The 21,742-nt window shown below is 42.5% G+C and overlaps 1 protein-coding gene across 2 annotated transcripts in view; it reads left to right on the top strand.

Moving 5' to 3' along the window:
* The window catches only part of HDAC1 (histone deacetylase 1), a 35,339-nt gene that overhangs the window by 471 nt on the left and 13,126 nt on the right, over nt 1-21,742 (top strand). For both annotated transcript variants that reach the window (XM_035713243.2, XM_025446991.3), the window contains exons 2-3: nt 6,898-7,010; nt 20,413-20,530. In XM_035713243.2, the coding sequence (XP_035569136.1) occupies nt 6,898-7,010; nt 20,413-20,530 (231 nt within the window). The remainder of the gene's footprint in view (nt 1-6,897; nt 7,011-20,412; nt 20,531-21,742) is intronic.

Raw genomic sequence — 21,742 nt, 5'->3', positions numbered from 1 at the left:
AAAGAGGAGGCTGCGAGGAGGACGAGGCTGAGAGAGGAGGCTCAGAGGGAAGAGGCTGAGAGGAAAGAGGTCGAGGCTGAGGGAGGAGGCTCAGGAAAGAGGGCAGGGGGAGGGAGGAGGCAGGGGGAGGAGGCTGAGAGCAGGAGGTGGAGGCTGAGGGAGGAGGCTCAGAGGAAAGGAAAGGAAGTCGAGGCTGAGGGAAGAGGCTGAGGCCGAGCGGGGGTCTTCTGAGGAAGCCTGCGGTAACTTGGCCGGAGAGGGGTGGTTCTCAGGAAGCCTGATGGAGAGAGTTTGAGTGGGACCCCAGGAGAGGAGGCTGAGTCTGAGGGCGAGGCAGGATCTGGTGGAGAAGGGTGCAAGGATGTGTTTTCCTGCCGAGAACACAGAAGTCTTCCTCTACCCTTTTGCTTCCTCATCCTTTTTGGTGAGAGTCCTGCAAGAGTCCCCACCTCCTGTCACCAGCCTCCCCCCTCCCCCTCCGTCTCTCAGCTGGGCCTACACTTTGCTGCTGGAAATGGGGCCCCTGGGCTTGGAAGGAGAAAGATACAACCTGTTAAGACAGACTTTTTCATGTAACAGAAGCCTGTGGAATGGCTTACTCTGTACTAGGGACATTTAGGCGCTGAGGCCGTGGGGCTGATCAGGTCACTTCTCATCTTCCTCTCAGCCTGGATGGGAAGATAGATGGACAGTGACACAGAATTGCCTTCCAGGATCATGCTGGGATAAAGGAGAGCTCAGAGTGTTTGGGGAGCACGGAGGAGAGGCACCCAACTGAGACTGCCCACTTGGGGCAGGAGATGCCATCTCAGTTAGGACCTGAAGAACAGGAGTTAGTAGCCGAACCCAGGGAAGGCAAAGAGGACCGTAAATTTAGAAGAGAGAGGACAGCATTTTTGAAAGACGGCAGGTGTGTGTACAGTATAGGTTTGAGGGCAGAGTGTAGAAGGTCAGGGAATAGGGTGGAGGGAAAAGATGAAAGTCATGAGGCTGGAGAAGTAATCAGAGACTAGATCCTGAAGGGCTGGACACACTGGCTTACGGAAGTTGGACTTTATTCTGAGTGCACTTGTGAATCATTGAAGTTTTGTGCAAGGTTAGTGACATCATCAGATTTATACCTTAGAGCTATCACTCTGAGAAAGAAATTAAGTTTATGAATGTAGGGGTAAGGAAAAAGGTAAGGATCCCAAACTCCTGGGTTGGGCAGTTTAATGTGTTTGGAGAAGGCTATATCAGTTGATAACTTTGGGTTTTGTATTTCTACTCTTAAAAATACTTACTGAGGGATACCCCTACTGGGGGATATCCGCTTAGAGGTATCCAGTAGGCAATTGGCTATTCAGGTCTGCAGTTTATTTTTTTTTTAAAGATTTTATTTATTTATTCATGAGAGATAGAGAGAGAGGCAGACATAGGCAGAGGGAGATGCAGGCCCCCTACAGGGAGGCTGATGTGGGACTCGATCCCAGGACTCTGGAGATCAGGGCCTGAACTGAAGGCAGACGCTCAACCACTGAGCCACCCAGGCATCCCAGGTCTGCAGTTTGGAAGATAGAAATGAGAAGGTAGAGATTTTTGGTAGTTATCAGCATACAGATGGTAATTTTAGTTACAGAAGAGGATGTGATCATGGGGATCCCTGGGTGGCTCAGCGGTTTGGCACCTGCCTTCAGCCCAGGGTGTGATCCTGGAGACCCGGCATTGAGTCCCACATCAGGCTCCCTGCATAGAGCCTGCTTCTCCCTTTGCCTGTCTCTGCCTCTCTCTGTGTGGGTCTCTCATGAATAAATAAATAAATCTTAAAAAAAAAAAAAAAAGAGGATGTGATCACCCAAGAAGTTTTTTGTTTTGTTTTGTTTTGTTTTGTTTTTTAAGATTTTACTTATTTATTCATGAGAGACACAGACATAGGCAGAGGTAGAAGCAGGCTCCCTGCGCGCAGTCTGATGCAGAACTTGATTCCAGGACCCCGGAATCACAACCTGAACTGAAGGCATATGCTCAACAACTTAGCCACCCAGGTGTCCCTCACCAGAGAAGTTGTATACAACATGGAAAGAAAAGAGGATCCCGGGTGAAATTCTAAGGAAGTGGACTGAGGAAAAGTCTAGTGTATTCTTTATGCTCTGTACTCTTCTGTCATAGTGCTTGTCACTGTGTATTGGAATTGTCTGTTTACTTGTTCATTCTTCTTAGATGGTAATCTCCTTAGGGAATGGGATCATGTCTTATCTAGCTCTGTATGATCAGCCCCCAGAACAGTGCCTCATTCATAGTGGGCTCTCAATAAATACTTGCTGATTAAATTGTACAGAGGGAATATAAGTGAACCAGAAAGTCTTTTCTTTGTTGTTTTTAAGTAGCTCCACTCTCAGCATGGAGCCCACCATGAGGCTGGAACTCACTACTGTGAGTCAGATACTTAACCAGCTGAGCCACCCAGGCACCTCATGAACCAGAAGTCTTTGTTACAGTAGCCAAAAGAAGGAGGGAGTGGCCAGGTGTTGGCAAGAACTATTTCTTATGCAGGTTTGCAGTGAAACTAGATTGCAGTAGATTGGAGAATGAATGGATGGGTGAAGAGAAGACGTCAGATTGAACCCTTTTCAAAGGAAGTTTGGTTGAGGCAGAGAGAAAGAGTTGTTTATAAAGAGGGACATTAAAAAAAAGGGACATAGTGGCTAAGGGTTGAGCATATTCAAAATCCAAATGGAGGGGTGCCTGGGTGGCTCAGTGGTTGAGCATCTACCTTTGGCTCAGGTCATGAACCTGAGCTGTTAAGTAGCTGTTGTGAAAGAGGGAGCTGAGGAAATAAGTTTGGAAGAGTCCTTCCATTACTGCTGGGCAGCAGTGAGGGCCCGTTCGAGGCTGGAGCCTTTGACTTTGTAGCCATATGAGTTTGCACAGTTTTGTGATCTCTACACCATTAGTTTAAAATGAGAAAAAGTGAAAAGACCTTAGTTTTTAGACGAAGGAGAGTTACTTTTTGAGAAACCATTTGTGAGTTTTACAGAGGTGAGCACGGGACTCAGAAGCTTTGCAGTATTGGGCAAGTTACTTTACCTTTGTAGGCCTCAGGTCACTCCTGTAAAACCGAAAAACCTTGAGGGGCACCTGGGTGGCTCAGTTGGTTAAGTGCTTTTGGCTCATGTCATGATCCCAGTATCCTGGGATTGAGCCCCTCATTGGGCTCCCTGCTCTGTGGGGAGTCTGCTCCTCCCTCTTCCTCAGCCTCCCCCCCTCCCATCTCTCTCTCTCTCTCAAAAAAATAAATATAAATTTAAAAAAAAAACCTGAAAAACATTGAGAAGAGTGGGAAAAGCTCTCTAACTATAAAGGTAGTATCTAAATAAAAAGGACTATTTCTTTTAAAAAGTCTCTCAGCGGGCAGCCCCCGTGGCGCAGTGGTTTAACGCTGCCTGCAACCCAGGGCATGATCCTGGAGACCCTGGATCGAGTCCCACATCAGGCTCTCTGCATGGAGCCTGCTTCTCCCTCTGCCTGTGCCTCTGCCTCTCTTTCTCTGTGTCTCTCTCATGAATAAATAAATAAAATCTTAAAAAATAAATAAATAAAAATAAAAATAAAGTCTCTCAGCAACTGGATTAAAAGCTGTTAAGAAAAGGATGGTGCCTCTGGGCCCCACGTCAGGTACTCCCCTAGCCTTCTAGATAAGTTATCTTAGTTCTCCAAGTCTAAGCCTTGGCTGAATTCAGGTTTGATAGGCAGGGGACTTGCTAGGGATTAAGGCCCTGGTGAGACCTGGGTAAGCCAGGAATCCAATTGCATAACAGTATTGGTCATGTTACTATCCGCCTTCAAATTGGGTCTGCATCTGGATGTGTCCACCAATCCCTAGGGAACCTGTTCTACCAATCGCCATGGCTGATAAGGTGGTCTGAGGGTCTCTGGAAACAAAATTTTCCACGTGCCTTCTCTGCTACTACATCTCAAAGTCTGTGTCTATATGGGACAAGAGTCCCAATTGACTGCCACCAAATACTATACTCTGGCTTGTGGCTCTTTCAGCACAGTTCTTGCCCTCACAGGCCTTACTAAGATTAACAGAATAGGGTAAAAGGATGTTAATAAAAACTAAGGGAATTTGAATAAAGCATGGGCTTTTAGTCAAAGATAGTGTATCAATATTGGTTCATTAATTGTAGCAAATGTTTTATCATGTAGAATGCTGATAATAGGGGAAACTGTCAGGTGTCTGAGAACTCTCTCTACTATCTTTGCAATTTTTTTTATAAATCTAAAATTGTTCTAAAAATAAAATCTATTAAAAAGACAGGTAAGAGGGCAACCTGGGTGGCTCAGCAGTTTGGCGCCACCTTCAGCCCAGGGTGCAATCCTGGAGACCCAGGATCGAGTCCCGTGTCAGGCTCCCTGCATGGAGCCTGCTTCTCCCTCTGCCTGTGTCTCTGCCTCTCTCTCTGTGTCTCTCATGAATAAGTAAATAAATAAAATCTTAAAAAAAAAAAAAAAAGACAGGTAAGAGTGAGATCCTAAACATCTAGCTGTTTAGAAGTTTTCCATTGTCCCTGGCCACGTATATGACAAAGAGAATTGGGAGTGTGGTTTGGATGCTATTGGTGACATTGTCACCACAGTGCATTAGTCGGTGGAATGAAGCCTGTTACTGACACCACCCAACCATGATGCATAAGAGGTTAAGACCTTTTTATTGGTGCTCAAAAATCTGCCTCAATCTGATGGACTTCTAAGTAGGGATCCTTGGGTGTGCAGTTCACTTCATTCTTGTTTGTTTTTCAGTTTTTTTGTTGTTTCATTTATTTATTTATTTATTTTTAAGTAAGCTCTGTGTCCAAGGTGGGGCTCAAACTCATGGCCCTGAGATCAAGAGTTATATGCTCTAATGACTGAGCCAGCTGGGTGCCCCCACTTGATTTTTGGAATATTTGTGCCAGGAACTTTGTGCCAAGGAGTTTCACAGAGCTCCCTAGATTAAGGGCAAACTGAAGTAGGTACTTGGGAAACCCAATGCAACTTTTTAGGGTACTAGATTTGGAGTCAGAAGAGTTGACCCCTGCCTGCATCATTTGTTGTGTGATCTTAAATAGGCACTTAACTTCTCTGAGTCATTCAGTTCAATTCCTTGAATCTTTATTCAGCCTTTATGATGTACAGAATGCATTTGTCCTGGCATTCAACGAGCTTCCAATCTTATGTATATAAATAGATAAAGTAATTCAGATACAAAACAAAATTTATTAAGTGATATATACAAATTGCATGGAGAGGAAATGGCCATTTATTTTAATTTTAATTCTTTTTTATATTTTGATCAGGAATATGTTTGGCACTTAAGCTGGGCTTTGTAGTATGAGGGTCATCAGAAAAGGAAGGACATTCTGGGTCAAAGGAACAGTCTTAACAAAGACTACTTGGGTGTGAAGGTGAATGCCATGTTCAGGATGCTGATAATCATCCAGTGTGTTTAGGACAGAGATTAGCAGATTTTCTGTAAAGGGCCAGATAATATTTTTGGCCTCGTGTGCTATATGGGTGGGTCTCTGTGGCAACTGTTTACTCAACTCTGCTATTATAATGTGAAAGCAGCCATAGACAATATTTAAGCTAATGGGCTTGGCTGTGTTCCAATAAAATTTTATTTACAAAAAAACAGGCAGCTAGTTGTATTTGGCCCAAGGGCCATAGTTTGCCTTTTCTGTTTAGAGTAGAGAGCTGGGAGAGGGAGAGAGCAGGAGAGGGAGTGTTGTGAGTTGAATGCCAGGCTAGTGAAGTTGTTCTTTATCCTGTAGAAGATGGGGAGTCATTAGGGGTTTTTGAGCAGGGGAATGGTGTTATTAAAGCTGTGTGTTAGAAAAATAACTGGTCAGTGTGGCAGATAGTTTTGAGTTGAAGACAGAGGAACCAATTAGAAGTCTATTGCTATAGAGGAAGCTAGAGATGATAAGAGTTTAGTTTTCTTATCTATACAATAGGAATAATACTCCTGTTTTACCAGGTTCTTGTGAGGATCCATTAATTTTTTTTTAAGATTTTATTTATTTATTCATAGACACAGAGAGAGAGAGGCAAAGACACAGGCAGAGGGAGAAGCAGGCTCCGTGCAGGGAGCCTGATGTGGGACTCGATCCTGGGTCTCCAGGATCACACCCCAGGCTGCAGGCTGCGCCAAACCGCTACGCCACCAGGGCTGCCCCTGAGGATCCATTAAGAAAGTAAATGTAAATGTGCTTTAACCCCATAAAGTGTTTTAATATGAAAGAGGTGAACTGTGACTTATAATAATTCTGAATAGTAATGGTTATTTTTCTGTTGTGGGAGTGAATTCTTTGCAGATACGGTGAGGTGAATCACCTTGTTGCCTGCTATTCTCCAGTAGCTTTGGAATGAACCGTTTTTACACTGTGTAGTGCCTGTCGGCTAGGCTTATTTTTTTTTTTAATTTTTTAAATTTTATTTATTTATGATAGGCACACAATGAGAGAGAGAGGCAGAGACACAGGCAGAGGGAGAAGCAGGCTCCATGCACCGGGAGCCCGACGTGGGACTCGATCCCGGGTCTCCAGGATCGCGCCCTGGGCCAAAGTCAGGCGCTAAACCGCTGCGCCACCCAGGGATCCCATCGGCTAGGCTTATATCTTTAAGTGCTGGACTCACCAGAGTCCCCTGCTTTTTTTGTTTGTTGTTCCTGTTTTGTTTTGTTTTATTTTTATTTTGTTTTTGTTTGTTTGTTTTATTTTTATTTTGGAGTTAACTCTTCCTCAAGGTGGGTGAGAATCTTGGGGACTAGAACGAAAGAGAAAGAATATGATTAGGAGATGGTTATAAAAATTCCTGGATTCTCCTGGGAGTGTATGTCTAACTGTGTCACTGAAACTGTCACTCTTTTTTCTTCAGGGGATGTTGGAAATTACTATTATGGACAAGGCCACCCAATGAAGCCTCACCGAATCCGTATGACTCACAATTTGCTACTTAACTATGGTCTCTACCGAAAAATGGAAATCTATGTGAGTTACTGGGACCCCCACCACTCCCTAACCCCATCAGCTCTAGTTATGTTATCTCATTTTCTCAACTACTCATTCATCAGATGTGTCGAATGGGCTGTTATGTGGCAGACATTGAAAGAGATTTCTGTTTTTAAAGGGTTCGCTCCAGTGCTGGAGACTGACAGGTACACAAATAAATTGTACTACAGTCTGAGGGCGTACAATTAAATAATGTACAAGATACAGAGATAATGAAAAGTGAAGGAGGAAGGGAGCCTTGGAATGTTTCCTGGAGGTACTATCTGAGCAGAATTTTAAATATTGAATAGAATTTAGCCAGGAGTTCAGGAGGGGACTGACATTCTAGACCAAGGGAAGAGTGTAAACAAAAAGGCAAAGAGGTAAGAACAGTATGGTGTGTTTGGGGAAACTATGAGTAGTTTCTAGGTAGTGCTATAGTGTAAAGGTCTCACGGGTGTGAGTAAAGGGACCTACAGTTGGAGAGGTCAGCAAGGATTGGATATGCTGTACTATGTAATAAGCAACTCTGATGGGCCAGGATTTAAAAAAAAAATCCAATGCCTAAAAAAGAGCAATTGGGACTATGTTGAGCTAGACAAGTCCCTAATTACTAGAGAGCATAGACTCTAAACTGCTTGACTCAGTTCCGTCTGATTTTTGCCCACCTACCGGTTTTTATTTTATTTATTTATTTTTTAAAGATTGTATTTATTTGAGAGAGAGAGCACAAGCATATGGAGAGGGATGCCTCCACTGGTGGTGCCCCCACCATCAGTTTTTAAAGAGAAGTTAGGGATCCATATTATTCTGTAATGTGGGGCCTGATCTCAAGACCTTGAGATCGTATTCTGAGCTGAACCTGAGAGTTGGACACTTAATTGATTATGCCACCCAGGTGCTCCAAAGATTTTTTTTTTTTAAAGTAATCTCTACACCCAGTGTGGGGCTGAAACTTCAACCCCAAGATGGTGAGTTGCATGCTCTACTGACTGAGCCAGCCAGGCATCCCCAAGTAATGGATTTTAAATCAAAGAGAGATAAAACAGGTATGCATTTTATTTTTATTTATTCTTAAAATATTTTATTTATTTATTGGGGGGGTGCAGCTGGGTGGCTCAGTCGGTTAAGTGTCTGCCTTCGGCTCAGGTCATGATCTCAGGATTCTGGGTCGAGCCCCACATGAGGCTTCCTGCTTCTCCCTCTGTGCCTACTTGTGCTTTCTCTCTCTGTCAAATACATTAAAAAAATGAATTAAATTTTAGAAAATAGAGTTAGTGGGTGGGAGGGAAAGGGAGAGAGAATTTGAAGCAGACCGCATTGAGTGCAGAGCCACACATGGGGCTTGATCCTGCAACCGTGAGACTATGACTTGAGCTGAAACCAAGAGTTGGATGCTTAAACCGACTGAGCCACCCAGGTGCTAAGTAATCTGCCCGGTATGGGGTGAAAACTCTCAGCCTCGAGATCAAGAGTCACATGTTCCACCAACTGAGCCAGTCAGGAGCCTCCAGGCATGCATTTTAGTAGGGAAGCCAGTTAGGCTGTTGCAAAGGTCCAAATGAGAAAATAAAGAAGGGCTGGGAGCCTATGTTGCCTTATGGTTAGAGCCTAAGAGTCTGTGGTTAAAGTCTGTGCTGGCAGCTTAAGTAACCTAGCAACAGCAGTATCCTTCCTCACCATTCCAGAGACTGAGAGGAGATGAGTCTTCTGTCTCAGATGGCCCTGTTATGTCCCTAGAGCCACTGGAGGCAGCTGGGGAAGCAAGGAGGGAAGGTAGACAGAGGAGCAGGCAGATGTGGGACCAGAGACCTTTGTCAGGTGTGAAAGGCATCTGAGAATGAAAAACATAAAAGGTAGCAGACAGAGGTTTTGAGGGACTCTAGGGAGTAGACTAGCATTTAGATAAAAAGAGGATACCTGAATGTGGAATAGCGAGCGCCGAGACCTTCCAGAGTTCCCTCTTATACATCTATACCTTGCTAATCTGGCTCTAGCTTGCCTCCTTTTCTGTCACTCCCCTCTCAGAACCCTCAGATCAGATTCTGCCTCTTTCTACCCCATCCTGACTGGGAGGATTACTCTGCCCAGTCATATTTTACTCATCTTCAAAAGTTACCTCAAGCCCTCTTTCTCTCTTTCATTCAGTATATATATATATTTATGATAGTCACACAGAGAGAGAGAGAGAGAGAGGCAGAGACACAGGCAGAGGGAGAAGCAGGCTCCATGCACCGGGAGCCCGACGTGGGACTCGATCCCGGGTCTCCAGGATCGCGCTCTGGGCCAAAGGCAGGCGCTAAACCACTGCGCCACCCAGGGATCCCCTCATTCAGTATATTTTTGTTGAATACTTGTCATATTCCAGGAACTATATTAAACTCCATGAGTGATACTGAAGTATTAAAAAATGGATCCTATCTTCAAGTAAGGAAAAATAAATGAACATTTATTGAAGATTGCTTGGGTGGTAGGCCAGGGCTACCTGTTATTTTATATAATCCTTATAGCACCTTTAATTTATAGCTGAAGAAACAAGGTCAGAGAAGATGATTGACATGAACCTAAGACTCCAACCCATATCTTTTTGGTTCCAGAGTCTTTATGTGTCCATTTGTCCTCCTCCTACTCCCTCAACCTAAGATATATATATATATTTTAAGTAGACTCCACATCTAGTGTGGAGCCCAGTATGGGGCTTGAATTCAAAACCCTGAGATCAGGGCAGCCTGGGTGGGTCAGTGGTTTAGCGCCGCCTTCAGCCCAGGACATGATCCTGGAGACCTGGGATTGAGTCCCACATTGGGCTCCCTGCGTGGAGCCTGCTTCTCTCTCTGCCTCTCTCTCTGTATCTCTCATGAATAAATAAATAAAATTTCTTTAAAAAAAAAAAACAAAAAACCCTGAGATCATGACCTGAGCTGAGATTAAGAGTCAGATGCCAAAAAAAAAAAAAAAAGAGTCAGATGCCTAATCAACTGAGCCACCAGGCAACACGCCCTAAGCAATATTTTAACAAGAAGTCTAAAAGTAGATGGTCTCAGAATTTTTTGGTGATATCATCAGAGACCCAGGCTTATTCTCTCCTGCTCAGTCATCCTTAGCTTATTTGATTGTTTTTGTTTGTTTGTTTGTTTGTTTGTTTGTTTTAAAGATTTTTTATTTACTCATGAGAGCCAGAGAGAGAGAGAGAGAGAAAGAGGTAGAGACATAGGCAGAGGGAGAGGCAGGTTCCCCACAGGGAGCCCAATGTGGAGACTTGATCCCAGGATTCGGAGATCATGACCTGAGCTTTGCAAAGGCAGATGCTCAACCACTGAGCCGCCCCAGGTGCCCCGATTTTTTTTTTTTTAAGTTTTATTTATTTTGTGTGTGTGTGTGTGTGTGTGTGTGTATAGAGAGAGAGAGTGCATGCATGCACGTGTGCAAGTGGGGGGAAGGGAGAGGCAAAGGGAGAGGGAGAGAGAATCTCAAGCAAACCTCCTGAGTTAAAAAAAAAAACAGGGGCAGTCCGGGTGGCCCAAGCGGTTTAGTGCCGCCTTCGGTCCAGGGCCTGATCCTGGAGACCCGGGATCGAGTCCCACGTCAGGCTCCTTACATGGTGCCTGCTTCTCCCTCTGCCTGTGTCTCTGCTTCTCTCTCTCCTCTCTGTGTATTCTCAGAAATAAATAAATGAAATCTTTAAAAAAAAGACAAAAAACAAAAAACAACCTCCTGAGTACCGTGGAACCTGATGCGGGGCTGATCTTGTGACCCATGCAATTATGACCTGAGCTGAAATCAAGAGGTAAACACTTAACTGACTGAGCCACCCAGATGCCCCAGCTTATTTGATTTTATCCTTTTGTTTTTTGCCTTGAAATTCCATGATGGGTGTCTCAGCTCCAAGTGTTAAGAGTTTGTACAACAGAATACAAAGAAGGGAAGTGGTGGCAAATGGATCATTTTCCACTATCCCCATCTCACACTGTCTTCTTTATTAGAGAGGAAAACCCTTCCTAGAAGTTTCCCAACAGATTTCCCCTTAAATCTCACTGGGTCATTTGCCATCCTTAGATCATTCACCAGCAATTGGCTTAGACTAATCACATTTGATTCCTTTGGCTGAGTGCATTAACACCCAACCAAATTGAGATGTGTTAACAAGAAGAGAGAAAATGGTTCTTTGGGAAGCATCTAACAGTGGTTGTTGTAGTAATAATACCACCTCGTTGGCAAGACGCCTGCGTGGCACAGTGGTTGAACATCTGCCTTCAGCCCAGGGTGTGATCCTGGAGTTCTGGGATCGAGTACTACATCAGGCTCTCTGCATGGAGCCTGCTTCTCTCTCTGCCTATGTCTCTGCCTTCTCTCTGTGTCTCTCATGAATGAATAAATAAAATCTTTAAAAAAATAATACCAAGCAATTTCTGTATCTGTAGATATTATTGTAAACTCCTAAAGTGAAATTCCAGTATACTCTCTTAAATCTTTAAACTGGTTCTGTTTAATGTGATCTGTTTCCTTCTCTTGAGTATGGATCTTTGATCCTCTTCCCCCAACAGTGTTTCTGTGCATTCATTCTGTCTTCTCCTTTCTCTGGGCTGTGATCCTAATATTCCTTTCCCAAAACACAGATAGCTATTTTAATATCTTTCCTAAAATTGATGGCTTTTGAGAGTCAGACCTGGAAGAAGCTCCGTAGATTTCTTAAAGAAGTTGCTGTATTCTGGGGCACCTGGCTGCCTCAGTCAGTAGAGCATGGGACTGTTGATCTCAGGGTTGTAAGTTTGAGCCCTATGTTGGATGTGGAGATTACTGAAAAATCAAATATTAAAAAAAAAAGAAGTTGTTGTATTCTGTCTCTATACCTGAAGGAGACATATTGAAGTCTTTCACACAGTTGGTCCCTCCCCCAATTCTGCCTCCACACATCTAATTAATCTCTCCCAGAATCTATATCCTCATTTTTCATCCAGGAACCTTCCTATTTACATAATCAACAATTCTGCTCTCTTTCTTGCCTTGGATGCTAATTTTGTATATTCCCAGGCTTCTTATTCATCGCCTTCTGTTCTTTTGTGCTTTTTTTAAAAAATGTTTTTATACAATATTGAGTAGATATGAAAGAATTTTTATAAAATATGTGGAAGATATAAAGAATCACAATACAATTAATACCATCTAGTTTAAGCAAACAAACATTGCCATGACTGCTAAAGCCCCTATATACCTTCCCTGATCCTCTTTGCTCTCTTCTTCCCCAGAGTTAATCTCTGCCCTGTATTTAGGGTGTGTTATTTCCTTGCCTTTTTTTTTTTTAAGATTTTATTTATTTATTTTTAACTTTTTTTTTTTTTTTTTTTAGATTTTATTTATTTATTCATAGAGACAGAGAGAGAGAGAGAGAGAGGCAGAGACACAGGCAGAGGGAGAAGCAGGCTCCCCATTCAGGGAACCTGATGTGGGACTCGATCCTGGGTCTCCAGGATCATACCTTGGGCTGTAGGCGGCGCTAAACCGCTGTGCCACTGGGGCTGCCCTAAAGATCTTATTTATTTATTCATGAGAGACACAGAGAGAGAGAGGCAGAGATATAGGCAAAGGGAGAAGCAGGCTTCCTGTGGGGAGCCCAATGCGGGATTCGATCCCAGGACTCTGGGATCATGCCTTGAGTCAAAGGCAGACGCTCAACTGCTGAGCCACCCAGGTGTCCCTATTTCCTAGCTTTTTAAAGATAATTTTACCAGTATATATTCTTAAACAATACATGTTCTAGTTTTACATGTTTAAATGTTATGTGAATGGAGTCATACAGTACTGATTATATGACCTACCTTTTTTGCTCAACATGTTCTTGAGAATCATACATGTTGATGCACACAGCTGGATTTATTTTCACTGTATTTCATTGAAAGAATATACTACAGGACGTATGTACATATTTACCCTTATTAGGGAGTCAAAATGGTTTCCAGTTGCCAGCAATGTAGAAGAATTGCAGTTGCTTTAAGTCTTTGCCAACACTTGATTTTGTCATATTTAATTTTTTTGTCAGTTTAGCTTAACGTGAAATGATATTTTAACTATTTTTTTGATTTATGTTTTCCTTGATTTCAACCTAGGGAGAGTAAGGATCTTTTTGTATGTTTATTGGCCATTCAAGTTTCCTTATCCAAGTCCCTTTTCAAGCCTTTTACCCATTTTCCTACTTGATTGTCTGTTTTTGTTTTAATTGGACCTTGGATATACAGAATTGAGATAAATGTTATCCTTGGCTCATAAGCATCAAAGGAAGGTCATTTTTGGTCTTTTGAAAATATATATTTGGGATGCCTGGGTGGCTCAGGGCATGATCCTGGAGTCCCGGGAATGAGTCCCACATCAGGCTCCCTGCATGGAGCCTGCTTCTCCTTCTGCCTGTATCTCTGCTTTCTCTCTGTGTCTGTCATGAATAAATAAACAAAATCTTTAAAAAAAAGAAAAAAAGAAAAGAAAAAATATATTTTACTGCTTATTCAATATCTTTTTTTTTTTTTTTAAATATTTTATTTATTTATGACAGAGAGAGAGAGAGGCAGAGACACAGGCAGAGGGAGAAGCAGGCTCCATGCACTGGGAGCCCAATGTGGGATTCGATCCCGGGTCTCCAGGATCACGCCCTGGGCCAAAGACAGGCGCCAGACCGCTGCGCCACCCAGGGATCCCTGCTTATTCAATATCTTAATGGCTGTTGAGACATCAATATTCCTACACCCTGATCACCTCTAAATTTTGTATTTATTATTTCTATCTTTTTTTTTTTTTTAAGTTTTTATTTATGATAGTCACACAGAGAGAGAGAGAGAGAGAGAGAGAGGCAGAGACACAGGCAGAGGGAGAAGCAGGCTCCATGCACCGGGAGCCCGACGTGGGACTCGATCCCAGGTCTCCAGGATCGTGCCCTGGGCCAAAGGCAGGCGCCAAACCGCTGCGCCACTCAGGGATCCCCTATTATTTCTATCTTTTAAAAAAATGTTTATCCTGTGTGTATGCCTAAACAATATATAGTAATTATTTACTTATCTTTGAACTTTTAAAAAAAGGTGTCCTACATGTAATCTTTTTTTTTTTTTTTAAGTTTCTTTATTTAGGGACGCCTGGGTGGCTCAGCAGTTGAGTATCTGCCTTTGGCTCAGGGCGTGATACCAGGATCTAGGATCCAGTCCTGCATTGGGCTCCCTCTGAGCAGCCTATACTCCCTCTGCCTATGTCTCTGTCTCTGTCTCTCTTGAATAAATAAATATATCTTTTATTTAAAAAGTTTATTTATTTTTAATAATCTCCACACCCAACATAGGGCTCAAACTCATGACTCTCTGATCAAAAGTTACATGCTCTTCTGGGGGAACCAGGATGGCTTAGTTGGATAAGTGTCTGATGTCAGCTCAAGTCATGAACTCAAGGTCCTGGGCTCTGTGTGCAGGGAAGAGTCTGCTTCCCCTCTCCTTTCCCTTTGCTTCTCCCCTGACTTCTCTCTCAAATAACTAAATAAAATCTTAAAAAAACAAGCAAGCAAGCAAGCTGCATACTCTTCCAACTGAGCCAGCCAGGTGCCTCTTGTGACTTGGTTTTTTATCACACAATATTATGTTAGTAAAATCCAACTACCTTGCTGCATATAGCTATAGTTTTTTGATTATTCTCTGCTGAAAAATATTTTGTCATTATCTTTCAATTTATCCATTCTCCCATGATCTTAATTTGTATTTCACTTTTTTTTTATTTTTTTTTAATTTTTATTTATTTATGATAGGCACACAGTGAGAGAGAGAGAGAGGCAGAGACACAGGCAGAGGGAGAAGCAGGCTCCATGCACCGGGAGCCTGACGTGGGACTTGATCCTGGGTCTCCAGGATCGCGCCCTGGGCCAAAGGCAGGCGCTAAACCGCTGCGCCACCCAGGGATCCCTGTATTTCACTTTTTAATGTTAGGAACAGTGCTTTGGATATTCTTGTACATATCTCTTAGTGCATGTATGCAAAAGTTTCTTTTGACTGTTTCTCTAGCACTAGAACTGCTGGACTGTAGGGTATGTGAATAACAAATGCTACGTTGCTTTTCATTGTAGTCAAATGAATTTATACTCCCACTGGCAATGTGTAAGTGATAGCTTGAGAGGTGTCTGGCTGGCTTAGTCAGTGAAGTGTATGACTCTCAATCCCAAGGGTGTGAGTTTTTTCCCTTACCAATTTGTAGTAGTACTTTATTTTAGTAGAGGTAGTCCAGTGTCAGTTTATTGCTCTAAATATCTTTTTTTTTAAGATTATTTATTTGAGAGAAAGAGAGAGTACACGGCAGGAAGGAGCAGAGGGAGAGAGAGAATCTTTAAGCAAACTGCTGAGAATGGAGCCCAGTGTGGGTCTGGATCCCACAAACCCCTGAGATCACTACCTGGGTCAAAGCTAAGAGATGCTTAACCAACTGTGCTACCCAGACGCCCTGCTCTAAATATCTTCTACTCTGGTTTTGTCTTTTCACTCTATCTTTAATGAACGGAAATTACTGATTTTAATATAGTCATAATTATTAATTGTTTCTGTTATAAGTGCATTTGTGTCTCTAGAAATCCTTCCCTTGGGGCACCTGACTAGTTTAGTCAGAAGAGCATGCAACTCTTTATCTCCATATCGTGAGTTTGAGCCCCATGTTAGCTGTGAAGATTACGAAGGAAGGAAGGAGGAAGGAAGGAAGGAAGGAAGGAAGGAAGGAAGGAAGGAAAAAGAAAAGAAAAGAAAAGAAAAAAAGAAGGAAGGAAGGAGAGAGAGAGAGAAGAGAAGAAAGAAAGAAAGAAAGAAAGAAAGAAAGAAAGAAAGAAAGAAAGAAAGAAAGAAGAAAGAGAAGAGAAGAAAGAGAGAGAAAAGAGAAAAAAATAAAATCCTCAACCCTTAGGGTCTTCTCCTAAGTTCATCCTTTAAAAGCTTTATGGGGGGATGCCTGGTTGGCCCAGCAGTTGAGCATCTGCCGTTTGGCTCAGGGGATGATCCTGGCGCTCCAGGATCAAGTCGCACATCAGGCTCCCTGCAGGGAGCCTGCTTCTCCCTCTGCCTGTGTCTCTGCCTCTCTCTCTGTGTGTCTCTCATGAATAAATAAATAAAATCTTTTAAAAAATTAAAAGCTTTATAGGGGGAATGCCTGGGTGGCTCAGCGGTTGAGCATCTGCCTTTGGCTCAGGGCATGATCCCTGTCTCAGGATTGAGTCCCACATTAGGTTCCCTGTGAGGAACCTGCTTCTCTCTCTGCTGTGTCTCTGCCTCTTTCTGTGTCTCTCATGAATAAATAAATAAAATATTTTTTTAAAAAAAAGGCTTTATGGGGGGCGCCTAGCTGACTCTGTCAGTAGAGCATGTGGCTCCTGGTCTTGGGGTCGTGAGTTCAGGTTCCATGTTGGGCATAGAGTTTACTTAAAAAATAAAAACAGTTTAAAAAGATAAAAGCTTTATAGGTTTGCTTTCACGTATATGTATTTACTATATTTAGAATTGATTTGTCAATATGGTTTGAGGTAGGAATCCACTGAAATTTTTCCCTTGTATTGTCCTAGCTGATTTACTGAAAAGTCTGTTGTTTCTCCATTGATCTAAGTGCCAGCTCTTTTATGTATGAGATGTCCATATTTGTTCATTCATTCCACAAATACTTAGTAAGCACCAGCTTTATGCCAAGCAGTGTGTATGGGTCTGTTTCTGGGCTCTGTGTTCTGTTGACTTGGTCTGTTTATTACCCCATATGCCAATACCCAGTGGCTTAATTATAATGGTTCTTTGGTACGTGTTGATACCTAGTAGCACAAGTACGTCTTGATACCTAGTAGCACAAGTCCTTCCACTTTGTTCTTTAAAAAAAAAAAAAAGTGGGATCCCTGGGTGGCGCAGGGGTTTGGTGCCTGCCTTTGGCCCAGGGCGCGATCCTGGAGACCCGGGATCGAATCCCACGTCGGGCTCCCGGTGCATGGAGCCTGCTTCTCCCTCTGCCTATGTCTCTGCCTCTCTCTCTCTCTCTCTCTGTGTAACTATCATAAATAAAAAATAAAAAAAAGTGACTTGCGGGATGCATGGGTGGCTTAGCGTTTGAGCGTCTGTCTTTGGCTCAGGGCGTGATCCCGGGGTTCTGGGATCGAGTCCCACATCAGGCTCTCTGCGAGAAGCCTGCTTCTCCCTCTGCCTATGTCTCTGCCTCTTTCTCTCTGTATGTCTCTCATGAATAAACAAATAAAATCTTTAAATAAAATATAAGTAAAAAGTGACTTGCTATTTGCCTTTTGTAATTTTTTTAAAGATTTTATTTATTTATTTGACAGAGAGAGCGAGCACGCGTGTGCATGGAGCAGCAGAGGGAGAAGGGAGAAGGGGGCTCCCGGCTGATTCTGGTGGCTCAACTGGAGGACTCTGGATCATGACCAGAGAGGAAGGCAGATGCTTAACCGACTAAGCCACCCAGGCGCCATGCCTTTTGAACTTCTATATAAATTTTAGAACTCATCAAATACTATAAACAAATCTGCTGAGATTTTGGTTGTAATTTTATTGAATCTTTATATCATCTTAGGGAAAATTGATATTTTGAGAATATTTAGTCTTTGAATCCATGAACATGGCATATCTCCATTTATTTAGGACTTTTTATTTTACTTTTTATTTACTTTTTAAAAGATTTTATTTATTTATTCATGAGAGACACAGAGAGAAAGAGGCAGAGAAATAGGCAGAGGGAGAAGCAGGCTCCATGCAGGGAGCCTGATGTGCAACTTGATCCTGGGACTCCAGGATTACGCCCCGGGCCCAAGGCAGGCGCTAAGCTGCTGAGCCACAGTGAATTGGCAGGGAAGTTCGGTTGATTGGACCTTAGAAATAAAGGTATCACTGTCATTTTAAGATGAATAAAGTGGGTTTGGAGAGAGAAGACAGAATTTTATGCGAGTTGAGGACCCATGATTATGTAACATTCTCCCAAGAAGGGGTCCCTTTTTTACTTATTTTTTTACTAGTCTTTTATTTTTTTAAGATTTTATTTATTTATTCATGAGAGAGAGAGAGAGAGAGAGGCAGAGACACAGGCAGAGGGAGAAGTAGGCTCCACGCAAGGAGTCCGACGTGGGACTCAATCGCGGGTCCCCAGGATCAGGCTCTGGGCTGAAGGCAGTGCTAAACCAATGAGCCACCCTGGCTGCGCCATAAGGAGAAATTTATAAAACTTTAGACTGACAGTCAAAATCTCAACTATTCATCAACAGTTGAATGGATAAACTGGTATACTTTACAATAAAGTATATGGCCTCTGCCTGTGTCTCTGCCTCTCTCTCTGTGTCTCTCATGAATAAACAAAAAAAATCTTTAAAAAAAATCTTAAAAAATAATAAAAATAAAAATAAAATTTTATACTTAGATTTATTTGCATATAGAAATGTTATGCATTTTTAAAAATTAATCATATATCCAAGGTATCTGTAAATCTTTTTCTGCTATTTGTTGTTTCTATTAGCTCTCACTCTTAGGGCTTTGTTTCCTTGCATGTTTTGTGATTTTTGGCTGTGTGGTCACATTTCTTGGAACTTTGTGGCCTGGGATGAAGATAGGTTCTTAGAGCAAGATTTGTTTTTACTTCATAAAAGGGGCAGCTTTTGAAATGGGCTTTGTCCTTGTTGAATGTAGTAGATGAGGAATGCAAAATTAAGGGTGGCTTCTGTCTTGAGCAACTGGGTGGATGGTAGTGAGGATGGGAACACTGGGAAAGAAGAGCATAGGAGAAATAAGGTGGTGGATGCAGTCAAGATTATGGAGTACCTATAATGAAGGGGATAGGCAATGGATTGAAATGGAAGTCAAAGAGGGTGGAATTAAGGATTACATTTAGTTTCGCAGCCTGAGTGGATTTTGGTGTCATTAACAAAAATAGTAAAAGAGAAGTCTGGAAGTGAAGTTAAATTTGAATGCCTTTGGGCTCTCTATAAGTTGTTAGATCCAGTTGAATTTGAAGTGCCGCTAGGATTCACAAGTGGGGCTGGCTGAGAAGCTGTTGGAATTGTGAATCTGGAGCTCAGAGCAGAAAGCAAGATGGAGTGAGTCTGGGCAGGTATCTATGTAGAAGGGATAATCAAAGCTCTGTCCGCAACATTGCTGTGAGGGTAAAAGGCTTAATATAGAAAAAGCAATTTAGTATTTGGGGCCATGTCTTGCTGCTTTCACTATGACTGTGTTCTATAGAACAGTATCCATCTTTTATTCTTACATTCCTCCTTATATTAAGTGAGGATTAAACAAGAGTCAGGTAGTGCCTGCAGCCAGACCTCTGGGTTCCTAGTCAATTTTCCAGCTGTGTAACCTTGGACAAATTACTTAACCTCCCTGGAGGCAAAATGAGGTTAATAATAGTATGGAGTTTAAGAAGTTGTGGTAAGGATCACAAAATAGCATACAATGCCTGACTTAGGGTAAACAATGTTAGGTATGTATTGAAAATGCTTTATGGGGTCCCTGGGTGGCCTCAGCGGTTTAGCGCCTGCCTTTGGCCCAGGGCATGATCCTGGAGTCTCAGGATCAAGTCCCACATCAGGCTCCCTGCATGGAGTCTGATTCTGCCTCTGCCTGTCTCTGCCTTTCTTTCTCTCTCTGTGTCACTCATGAATAAATAAATGAAATCTTAAAAAAAAAAAAATGCTTTTTATAAACTAGAAAGGTATTGGTAGCTAGAAAAGAAAAGCAGAGGGTCATCTTAGAAGACCTACCTTTAAGAGATGAGAGGAAGAGAAGAGGTTTTTAAAAAGGGAAAGATGAAAAAAAAATTAAAAAAAGGGGGGGGGAGATGAATCAGAATGTTAGGATAACATTCTGGAAATTACCATGTCAAGGAAGTTTCAATGGGGAGGGTACGATCAGAATTGTTGGTGTGATGGTGATTTATAAAAGATTTCATATTTCAATTATTGTTAGTCACCCTTTTTCCTCAAACTCTTAGAGCCATTTGGCCCATAACTATATATTGTTTTATTTAGAATTAAAAAGAATGAAGAGTTTGTAAAGCACTTCACAGTTTACAAAGAGATTCAACATCTCATCCAATTCTCGTGATCCCTGTGAGGTAGAAGTTGTTCCTGTTTAGTAAATGAGAAAATTGAGGCTCACTAGATAGACTTACCTAAGCAACAGAGCTTGAGTTGCAGTCAGGGTCTTCTGATACTGAATCTTATTTGATAATCTTATGTGCCTAATTAGACTGTAAATTTCCTGAGGCCTTAATCTAATCAGTGGGTCCCCCCCCCCCCCGCCCTCCCCTCACCTTTACAGCACCTAGCTCAGTGCTAGGCTGATACAGGTGTTCAGAGTAGACTGGGTGAAGATTGGCCACGGTCAGGAATAACACGTCCTTTCTCCCCTCTGCCCTCTAGCGCCCTCACAAAGCCAATGCCGAGGAGATGACCAAGTACCACAGTGATGACTACATTAAATTCTTGCGCTCCATCCGCCCAGATAACATGTCCGAGTACAGTAAGCAGATGCAGAGATGTAAGTCCATTCTGTTCCCTCCTTACTCTCGAGGCCCCAGTCAGGTCTGCCTTTGATTTTTATTTTTTTTTAAGATTTTATTTATTTATTTGTGAGAGAGCGAGTGAGTGAGCATGAGCTGTCAGGAGGGACAGAGGCAGAAGGAGAAGCAGACTCCGCTGAGCAGGGAACTGGATGCAGGCTTACTCCCAGGACCCTGAGATCATGACCTGAGCCAAAGGCAGACACTTGACCAATTGAGCCACCCAGGTGCCCCTGGATCTACCTTTGAATTGTAGAAGTCTACCCTGTCTTCCCTAGTATCTCCTATTCAGCTGACGCTTAATTTCCCCTGCCTCTCAAGGATGCCAGAGTGCTGCTTTTTTCTCAAGTCTGGTTTTCCTTGTATCTTGATTATAAGGAATAGAGTTTGATCTTTGTCTAGTTAGATTCACAATACTATGCCAAGGAAACTGTAAATGTTGTTATGGAAAAAGCACTGACCTGGTAGAGAGACATAGGAGATAGAAGCCCCAGCTCTGACACTTAACTGACCAGGCAAGTCACTTTCCCTCAGATTTTTATAAAATGGACTGGGTGTCATCCCACACAAGTTTAACTGTTCTCATTTTTGTGAGTGTTAATTGAAAATTGAGTGGCCACTTAGACTCTAGATGATGTGATTTTTTTTTTAAAGATTTATTTATTTATTCATTCAGAGAGAGCGAAGAGAGAGGCAGAGACACAGGCAGAGGGAGAAACAGGCTCCATGCAGGAAGCCCGATGTGGGACTCGATCCTGGGTCTCGATCCTGGGTCTCCAGGATCACACCCGAGGCTGCAGGCGGCGCTAAACCGCTGCACCACCAGGGCTGCCGATGATGTGATCTTTGAGTTGAGGTGATTTTGCTCCTGCTTCCTGAGACTTGAAGCTCAGAACAGGTGGCATCTCAGAAGCTACACTCGGTTTATAGGAATCATGGGGATTGTTTCAGCTAAGGGAGAAAATGTGTTGAAATTTGGGAGAAAAACTATTATCTGACTTCTCCCTTGTGTTATATTAAAATTTTCTCTCAGCACCTGATATCTCATATAATAAAACAATGAAGCAACATTGTCCAGAGAAGTTTTTTTTCCAGAAGTTTTAATTAGCTTATAACAGCTTATTTTGAAATATCAGCAAATCTTTTTTTTTTTTTTTTCACATAACAACACTTTATTGAACTTGTAATAT

Source organism: Canis lupus, chromosome 2 (assembly GCF_003254725.2).
Source record: "Canis lupus dingo isolate Sandy chromosome 2, ASM325472v2, whole genome shotgun sequence".
NCBI classification, from domain to species: Eukaryota; Metazoa; Chordata; class Mammalia; order Carnivora; family Canidae; genus Canis; species Canis lupus.
Note: the sequence above shows the minus strand (reverse complement) of the source record. Positions and strands in the feature narration are given on the sequence as shown.